Source organism: Diplotaxodon limnothrissa, linkage group LG18, assembly GCF_057381915.1.
Source record: "Diplotaxodon limnothrissa isolate DT_005_m linkage group LG18, D_limnothrissa_male_GT1.1, whole genome shotgun sequence".
NCBI classification, from domain to species: Eukaryota; Metazoa; Chordata; class Actinopteri; order Cichliformes; family Cichlidae; genus Diplotaxodon; species Diplotaxodon limnothrissa.
In genome coordinates, this window is record NC_140613.1 from 29,071,503 (window position 1) to 29,082,076 (window position 10,574).

Genomic DNA, 10,574 nt, shown 5'->3' on the forward strand with positions numbered 1-10,574 from the left:
CTGTAGATGTAGGCTTCCTCACATCCTTCTGTCTCTTCATATAATCCCAGACACACTCGATGATGTTCGGGGCCATACCATCACTTCCAGTACTTCCAGTACTTCTTTACGCTGAAGATATTTCTTAATGACCTAGTGGCTGTATGTTTGGGGTCGTTGTCCTGCTGCAGAAAACATTTGGGGTCAATAAACAATCATTAATTTTTCTGAAAGCATTCTTTGTTTAAAGCATTTTTCTCACCTGCCTAAAACGTTTGCACAGTACTGTACATAGTTATACATTAGATTAATTTATGGATTTAGGATTATCATAAATTTCTATAAAGGATATTGTTTTTGGCATGGTTTAAGTTTCAAGACACAGTAGGCTGTGCATTTCTTGTTTTCCTCAAGCTTTGTATAGTCAATCAAAATTGGTGGAAACACGGTTTAGGGGAAATTCTTGTTTGTTTTGGGGGGGTTTTGCTTTTTTTGCTGTGCAACTTAAATCAAGGCAGCAAGTGCAAAATGTGCACGCTGGCGCATGCTCGTTGCTGTCAACTCGTGTTGGCTCTCGGCTTCAGCGTACACTTGATGATGTGAGTAGAAAGAGGCGGTAGAGAGGGTAGGAATGAATAATGAGAGATGCCTATACTCAGCAGATTCTTTTGTCATAGAAAAACAACAACAACAAAAAAAAGGGGGGATTGTGGTCAGCGATATGCAAATGCTGCATCCATGTTCCCGGGGCGCATGACAACAATGTTCTCATGTTGTCTCTGGACAGGCCACGTGTACATTTTTTTGTTTTTTTTCTGACATGTGAACTTGACAGAGGCAGCTCTCCGACCTGCTTGCCTAGCCAACATCCTTCTAAAAGTACCTGAGGCCTTTCTGAGAGAGCTAAAGTCATAAAGTCTATTTATGGCATGTACAGTGACACTTTTATGCTGCTATGTCTCACCTACCCCCTCTTGCTACATCTCTCCCTGCCTCTCTATCCTCACCACCCAGTGATACACACACTGTCACTCTGGGAACATATTTATCATTTGCTCAATATGGTGTTGGTGTGGCCTTGCTCCTCAGGCCTTTGATTAATATGCACTCTGGCTCCGTTTGCTTAGTCGGCGTTCTTTCTGTCTTTCCCCTCCTGTCTCAGTCTGTCTCCTTCCCCTTCTCCTGCATGTTCACATCATCTGCCGTCTCGCATGTCGTTCCCTGTCGGGATCGCCTTCTTGCTTTATAAGTCACATTTCCTCCTTTTCATCACTGTTGTCTTTCTTCATCAGTCTTTTCTAATGGTCAGGATATAGGTAGAGAGCCCCATCCCTTGTCTCATCTCCTCACCATGTTTTCTCATCTTGGTTGCTTTCCTCTTTGCTCTCCCTTCTTTTTTCCCCTCTTTCATCTCCTTTCTGTTCTCCTTTCATCATTTTATTTCCTATTCGTTCCCTCCTACCTCCTCTGCTCTTGATATCTTTCTTGTCCTTGTCTCATCTCGTTGTCTCAGCTCCTCTCCATATTCTTCCTCCCACCTCTCTCCTTCTTACCTTCTGTCTTCATTTATTCTCATCATCTTTCTTGCTTTTCTACTCATCTCCTCTTAATTCCCTCATTTCCTTTCCTTTTCTCTTCTTCTGCTTTTCTCCTCCACTCGTTTCCTTTGTTTTGTTGCTTATTTTCCTGTCACCTCTTCACTTTTACTTTTGTCTGATCTCCTCCTGCTTTCGATCTGCTCCTTTGCTTCTGTTATCTCGTTTAATGCTCTTACCTCATCTTTCAATTCTCTCTTCTCCTTTTGCTTCATCCTCTCATGTTGTACCCCTCTCAGCCCTCTCCCCCTTCAATTCAATTTTGCAAGCTCCCTTTTAACAGGTTATTCAATCAGCTGTTGTAGGTATTAGTAAAAGTCCTGGTAATCTGGTCTGGGATTTGCTGTATTTCCTCTCTCTCTTACCTCACCCACTATTAGGTGACACTGCAGACGTTCAACAGCTGCTGTGTGCTTGGATTATTAGACCCAGATCAAATCTGGAGCTGTTTTTCCCTAGTGCAATACCCGTGTAACACTGGTGTGCATATGTTCATGCTCTGCAAAGGCAGCCACACCAAAACCAGACTGACAAGTTGCATTGGAATGGCCTTAATTTAAAATATAATATCATAATATAATGTAAGCATTATAGGATCAGTGTTTTGAACTCATTTTCAGGTACCATATCAAAGAAATCAGACCAAACTCATCATCCAACTGAAAGCCCTGAAACTTTTGGAAGAAAACTTTAAGTCACCATGAGATGATCATATGTGACTACATAGAAGAATTCTGTTATTTTACAGTCTGGTTTTTGTTCTTCGTCTTGGAAACTTTATTAAATCTTTTGTCACCTACTTCTTTGCTTCACCTTCTTTGCTTTTTTTTGGGGGGGGGGGGGGGGGGGGGGGGGAGGAGGGGTTAGAAATGACTGAAAGATTAATAGGCTCTGTTTTGAGTTTTGTTCAAAAAAGAATGACTTCATATAGGGAAAAATATATATCACATGTGCAGGACACCTTAAACTAGTTTTTTAATTAAGCACCAAGGCAGAACAAAATCGGGGCTGTATCACAACATGAGGACTAAACCCCAATTCAACCAAACCCAAAACTGATCCGGAATTAAAACAGGACTACAACAGTTCAAAATCAGGACTACTGAGGACTTAACCAAGACAGAACCACAATCAGAACTAGATGATAGTAGCACTAAAAATCATCATAGACCTGCACTACACTTGTTTTTTTAATTCTACCAAAGTACACTATTTAGATAGAGAAAAGTTTATATAATTATTTAGCCTTGTTGTGCAAACAAGCCTGCATAACAAGGCTAAATATAGAATTTGAAAAATAGCAAACCTAAAAAGAAACACTAGGTACGAGATACATGAGTACCTATGATACGGTGATACTTTTAGTAAACAACCATTTGACTAACATGTGTGTCTCACCTGCTCTTGTTCATCTCTGTTCTGTCCTCGTTCTCCATCTCCCTCTCTCTCCCTCCCTCTCTGTTCCTCTCTCTCCCTCTCTGTTCCTCTCTCTCCCTCTTTGTGCTGACAATCATCAAATATACAGTTGAAACCACATATTTATGTACTCTTCAGCTCAAAACACAAACACTTTTTTAATTGTAACATCAAATCAGACTAAATGTTTATTTTTTTAGATTGATAAATATAAAAAACATATTTGTTAACTTTAAGAGTAAAGAGAGAAACTATCTGTATTTCTTAATTGCAAATGGCACCAAATTGTATTCAAACTGAGCCACACTTATGGAGCTCCATAGTTCTTTTCCTGGTGTTTTGGTTGACATCTCTTGATTTTCCCATGTCAAAGAAACAGGCTCTGTGTTTTGCCTTTATATGCATCCACAGCTGTGCCACCAATTTACTCACATGGACTCTACGAACCTATCAGAAGCTTCTTCAGCTCAGAATGGAATCGTCTGGAGTTTCTTATTAATTAACAAACTTAGTGTACATGTACTCCTAAATTTGATCAAAGTGATAAAAATAGACAGCTCTGTCTCTCTTTATTCTGACATTTAACTAATTCAAAAGATATTTCAATATTTATCTAAAACAAAAGTTTACTCTAAATTGATGTTGTACAGTAAAAATGTTTTATGTTTTCTCCCTAAAGTGTAAATATCTGGTTACAAATGTGAATATCCTGCTGTGTACTGAAATCCCTCTTGTTTTGCATAGAAATATACTGAACAACATACAAAGCATAATATATAAAATGACATTTACCTGAGTTTTTTCTTTGAAAGAAGCCTCTAATGTCCATTCTTATATTTCAGTACATAACTGAAACCGAATTAGTCGGGGAGGGTAAGAACTGAAAATATGAAATAAACACACGTAAGATAAGACTCTATAAAAAAAAAATAGCATTTGTTCGGCTTTTCATTTCGCCATTTGTTGATTCACTTGAAGAGCGAGTAACGTAATATTGGTCAAGTGATCAGTTTGATATCAATCTTTCGTGATTCACCGTCATATTTACATTATTTGTACGGTACGAATGATTTGCTTTGGTACCTGGTCAAACTTAAGCTCTCCTTAGTATGGCTGGCTCCATTTCTCCAACAGCGCACTCACAGGCAGCAGCTGCCCCGCCCCCTCGCTCAGTCGCTTAGTGCCTGAGCTTGGATCATACCAATATCGGGGGAATTCACGCACAGTCGTAAATTCCCACAGTGTGCACTATGTGCTTCGAATATTGTGTGTACTTTTTGTTTTATACAGTTGTCAGCCAGGCATCTAACTATGAAAAAATTACACTCCAAAAGACCCTGGACTTCTGATAAAACAACCCGGGCTTAAGCCCAGTAAGCCACCTCCACGCTCCGCCCCTGACGTGGGGTCAGGATGGTCATAAGAAAGGTAGTTGATCAGCCAGAAAATACACAGGAGGAACTTGTTGATGATCTGAAGGCAGATGGGACCACAGTCACAAAAAACACCACTGGCAACACACTACACCATTATTGGATTGTAATTTTGCAGCGCCTGCAAGGTCCTCCTGTTCAAGAAAGCACATGTACAGGACTGTCTTAAGTTTTCTAGTGAACATGTAAGTGATTCAGATAAAGTGCTACGTTGCAGATGAAAGTAAAATCAAGCCCTTTGGCACTGATGCAGCCTGCTATGTTTGGAGGAAGAGAAATGCTGAGGAGGACTTAAAGAACACCACCCCCTGCCCTACAGCACAAGTACCCCCACAGTCAAGCATGGAGGTGGAAACATTATGCTTTGGGTGTGTTTTTCCTGCTAACGGTACAGGATGACTTCACCGCATTGAGGGGCCAAGGGACAGGGCAGTGTCCATAAAATGTTCCCTCAGCTGGAACACTGATGACGGGTCGTGGATTGATCTTCTAGTATGATGAAGACCCAAATATTTATTTTACTAAATGATATGAAACTCAGTTTATACCTTTTATGTAAGTTTTTTTCTGGATTTTTGGTTGATATTCTGTCTCCCTCCCCCTTTAAAATAAAATTACCATAAAAATTAGACACTGCTCATTTCTTTGTATGAGAGCAAATGTAAAAATTCAGCAGGGGATAAAATAATTAGCTCCCCCACTGTACTGCTAGAATGGTGGCTCATTTTAATCATTGCCAAAGTTTCAAATAATGACATTAGCATATTTTTAAGTAAAAAAGAGAGCATATCTAGTCATCTCAAGTACACAGCTATTTTAGGAAAAGGTCCCATAAACCTACACTATAATGCCAAACATATTTGCTTGTCTGCTTTCACATGCATATCAGCTTGAGGGAGATGCTATGCTTAATGCATAGGGTTTAATATGATGTCACCCTATGATGTATGATGTCATGTTTATGGACATTTTTGACCATTCTTCCAGAAGCACATTTCTAAAGTCAGACATGGATGTTGGACGAGAAGGCCTGGTTTGCAGACTCCGCTCTAATTCATCCTAAAGGTGTTCTATGAGGTTGAGGTCAAGACTCAACCTGCAGGCCAGTCAAGTTCTTCATACCAAACCTGCTCATGTTTTTATGACCCTTGCTTTATTTATGAACTGATTTGCACTCATGTTGGAACAGAAAGGAGCCACTTACAAAGTTGGGAGCATGAAATGTCACACTAAGAGTTCCTTTCACTGAAACTAAGAGGCTGAGCACAACTCCAGAAAAACAACCCCTTGCCATAATCTCCCTGTGCTTCAAGCTTTACACTCGGCACAATCAGTCAGACAAGTACTGTTCTTCTGGCAACCGCCAAACCCAGACTCATTCATGGGCCATGCAGACAGAGAAGCGTAATTCGTCACTCGAGAGAACACGCCTCCACTGGTCCAGTGGCCGCATGCTTTACACGCAGTGGTGCTTGGTGATGTAAGGCTTGGATGTGGCCACTGAAACCCATTCTATCAAGCTCTCTATGCACTGTTGTTGAGCTAATGTGAAAGCAGCATGAAGTTTGCAGGTCTGTAGCATCTGCTCTGCAATTTTACGTGGCCTATGACTTTGTGGCTGAGCTGCTGTTGTTCCCAATCTCTTTCACTGCGTTACACCACTAACAGCTGGCTATGGAATAGTGAGGAAATTTCATGACTGGACTTGTTACACAGGTCACATCCTGTCATGGTACTATGCTGGAATTCACAGAACTCCTGAGAACAACCCATTCTTTCCCAAATGTTTCTGATTTTATATACCTGTGGCCATAGAAGTGATCGAAACACCTGAATTCAATTATTTGGATGGCTGAGTGAATACTTTTGGCAATACAGTGTACTACTCAGAGCATCAGTTTGTGAGTGGAACCCAGTCAGAACGTAAAGAGGTGACCTTTAGATATGGCCTGTCTTTGTCTGCACCTCGTTAAACCAGCACGTTACAGGCGAAGAGGAGAGAAGCAGTTTACAATAAAACAAAAGAGAACTATTTTGAACTGTGAACCAAACAGAGCCATTGTAATAGAGTCTGAGATTTAAGAAATACCTGGGGATATTACCTAAAGATAGAACACACATCGTGCATTAAACATAAGCTAAGGATAAGTGAAAAAAATGGAATGCACATTTATGTAATTATGCAATTATTGGTCTAAAAAAAAAGCTATAAATCTTTTATTGTTCAGAAATATTCCAATTAGAGTTCATTGTAACGTGCATTTAATAGAAGAATCAGAACTACTCAGGAGAGCCTCAGTCACTCTGGCACATTTAATATAAAATTACATAATTGAAAGGTTCAGCTTATCTGAATTTGCTTTACTTTTTGTGCTGTTTTCCATCCATTGTGAGTAGACAATTGAGTTTTTATCAGCACTTCATCTGAGTATTATTGTGCTCTTGACATCATTTTTTCTAAACTAATACTCTAAAATGTCCTCACAAAACCCAAACATAATTGTTCTACAGCTGTGACCTCTTCCCGCTGCCGTCATTTTAAGTTCCTGCGGTGTATTTCTAAAAACAGTTATTGTGAGTGCCAATAATACACTTAAAAGACCTTTCCAGCGCGTGGCTGCTTGTGAGCTCTCAGATTTTAGCTCTGTGCAGAGCAGGAGTAAAAGCTAAAGCACAGTTGAGGGAGAGCAGTGGTTGTGCCATTTGAGTTAACAAAGAAAGCCATTTGTTGTAGAATGATCTGTATCTGTCAGCTTTCCTTATCACTGTGGCTTGTTTGGCCAGGGACAGACGGGCGCTTTTAGCTGATATCCTGAGCCTTGTCAACAACATGCTTAGTCACCTGTCCTTATTCACGAGAGTCACACTGAGATAGAAAGCATTTCCCTGCTGCCAAGAGATTTGAGCTTATACAGCCCAGGCCACATTTAACCCCATCTTGGCTCAACTGTCTCACTGTGTCCTTGTGGACTCACCTGTGAATGCTGATTTTACAAATGCACAATAATCAGGGCCTTGTGGTAGAATTAAGATTCCTTAGTTTTGTGGTGCTGTAAGAGGCAGATAAAATTACAAATAAGAAATGCGCATTTCTTGATAAAAAATAACATTTGTAAATGATAGAGAGGTGTTTGTACTGCAAGTTTCTTATTGTACTAATTTATTTCAGCTGCATCACAGTGTTTCATCCATTGTCATGAAGTTGCATCTGTTCGTATATGATGACTTCATACTTCATAGTATTTTTGTAGAATTTGGGAAAAGCAACATAACCCTAACCCCAGGTTGGCTTACTTTTCTTCCGAGTCTTTTAACAGTAACACACAACCTCCATAGGTGGTTGGAGGCTGCTCACGCAGAAGTAAACTATGGTGGCCCTGAGAGTTCAAACGCACTGCAACTTTAGAAAAATCAGCAAGTAGTAGAATGGCAAAAACTCACAAAATACAGTGGAAGTGTTTTTGGGGAGTGAGTAACAACAGAACAGCTTTTGGAAGTGACAGAAAGGGAAACATGCGAATGATATCACTGAGACACGTTTAAAAGAAGCCAACGATGTGTCTGTGTGAGGGGGGAAAATATGCAGGTAATGTGTGTTTTAAATGCATTATTCTTATAACACTGCAGAGCCATGCTTTCTAGTAGCCATTTTGTCACATTATTGTTGCCTCAAAGAAGCTTCAACTTTGTTTTTTTCTATTTCCATAGTGTTTTCTATGCTTTTGAAACATTTCTTCTTTGTGTTTTCTTAAGTTGCAGTGCTTTTGAACTCTGTGGGCCACCCTGGTAAGCCACATCAGGACACGTGACAGGAAATAATTTGATTTCTAGTCTCAATGTTCATGAATGAGAAATATAATGTTGTTTTTAAACGCATAAAATAGCGCAGTCTAAAACCCACCACAATTCCCCTTCCTCTTTTATTTCTCTGTTACTGCCGTAGCTTTCAGGCACAGTTTCAGAAGCACATTACACGGGGGAGAGTCCAATCCTCCCATCTCACACAGCCGGTCACGATTTTCTGTGAAAGGACTTCCAAACACTTAGAAAGCTAATAGAGATTTCAAAACTGCAGTGAGTGAGCTCTCAAGTACTACCTCGTGGTGATACACATCACACGGCAGCTGGGCTGTTTTCACAATCCAGTGTCCGTAAATTTCAAACTGCTGCCTCTAAATGCCATCTACAGCTGACATTATGTAGATCCTTAGTTATAAAATGCTTCCCAAATGTCTCTGTTTCCAACCAGAGGCCCAGTCCAGCGCCATGATGTTTGACTGCCTCTACTTGGAGCTCTCTGCTTCCTTAGAACACGGCACCAGTGAGCTGCTGGAGGCGGCAGTGCGGACCGCGAGGGGAGACTGCGTGGGCCCCGGATGGACGGACGGTGACCCCGGTGCTGGCCGCAGGGAGAGCCTGACGAGCCGGGCCAAGCGCTTCCTGGCTGGTCTCGTGCCCCGATCGTACGGCCGAGACAGGGACCGGGATCGAGGCCGCTACAGGGAGATGAGCCGCCACAGGGGCAGCAAAATCCTTCGGCAGAAGTCCCGCTCCTGTCATGACCTCAGTGCACTGTGACACACACCCACACACATAAATGCAGGCAAATAGACACACTCAACATGAACACAGACATACACCAAATTGAAAGATATGGAGGTGGGTGGGGGGCTAAAAGACTGAGGAGTAAAAGGAGATCGAGCAGGCTCACGGGAATGGGAAAATTAAAGAGGTGTAAGGAGAGAAATTTAGCCGCCAAAGAGGAAGGTCAGGGGAGGAGAAAGTGGGAGAAAACAATGAACAGATAGCCCGAAACTCATTTCGGGAGAACAAAAAATCAACGATAAGGAGGTGAGCTCCATTTGTTGCTCTGGCTTGGGTGAGTCAGTGAGCACTCGCTACCTGATGAGAGCCGGCGAGGGAAGATTAGCATGAGAGTTGGATCAAACTGGCGATTTGACGCTTAATGTCACGAAATGAGAAACAGACTGGGGTCACAAATAAACACACACCCAAGTAGCACGCACTGATAACGTAGAGACTGATAGCAATCTAATGTATACCTGTTATAGACCCTGTTTTATAGCATGCAGAGTAGACGATTTAAGACATGATCCTGTAGGTTTTACAGTTACACGATTCTGTACCTCAGTGGCCAATAGCTAATGCACAATCTAGCTAGTGTCTCTAGCAACGCCATCTCAAAGGCAAGACTATTTATAAAAGTGCTCCATCTCCACGCATCTTTGGCCACTTTCCACACTGCATCCACTGTTCTGTCCCCATATTGATTTAAAGTAGTGTTTGATGATACTGCCTGTGGCACATGTTCATTTGAGACTTTTATACACGGTTTAAAACGTCAGCACCCAAGCCATAACTTTGCTGAACGCACCACGAGTGATCAGCACAAAGAACCCTTTACTGGAGGATGTGAAGCAAAGGAGAAAAGGTCAAGACGGCTGTAAGGACTAAGCCGTTGGCAGGGATAACCAGACTGAACTCTTCTTCAATCGAAGCTGAGTCACAGAACACTGAGATACTCTCGAAGCGCAGGGGGACAAAACAAGAAAACCTAATCTACCTGTGGCTGTTTGATGTATTCCTTCTCTTCCCTTTTTTACCCACCGGCATCATTATTATGATGAATGATGATGATTCTTATAATCATTATTATTAATGTTATTATTATTATTATGTGTGTTTCGACTGAATTCTGTGGGGGCTGGCCACACAGGTGACCCAGAAAAGAACGTTCTGGAAACGTTGTTCTGATATCTCATCAAGCGTGGGGGCGTCACTGACACTTCCTCACTTGTTTGTCATCGTCAACTGAGCACTCTCGTCTTTACCACTGAGAATAAATAAAGATTTCTTTGACATCCAGTCCGAGTGTCTCGTCAGTTTTTTAAGACGCCACTAGAAAACGAGCGCCTCATTACAGCTGTCAGTCACACTGAGGGATGGTGTAATAAACCATCAGATGACTCGCAGGTATTCTGGACAGACTGGGAGATGGATTCTCAGGACACTGGCTCCATTTAGGGCTAGCAGCAAAAAAGATGCTGCCTCATCATTGTGCGCCTGTAACAAAATCTTAGGTTAAAAATAGATCGGAGGAAGGAATATGAACCAAGGCTTAGCAATATGA

The 10,574-nt window shown here is 41.5% G+C and overlaps 1 protein-coding gene across 1 annotated transcript in view; it reads left to right on the forward strand.

Moving 5' to 3' along the window:
* Positions 1 to 9,001, forward strand: part of rem2 (RAS (RAD and GEM)-like GTP binding 2) — a 33,968-nt gene extending 24,967 nt beyond the window's left edge. Inside the window, exon 5 of the mRNA XM_085378505.1 lies at positions 8,673 to 9,001. Coding sequence (XP_085234631.1) covers positions 8,673 to 9,001 — 329 coding nt within the window. The remainder of the gene's footprint in view (positions 1 to 8,672) is intronic.
* The last annotated feature ends 1,573 nt before the right edge of the window (positions 9,002 to 10,574 follow it).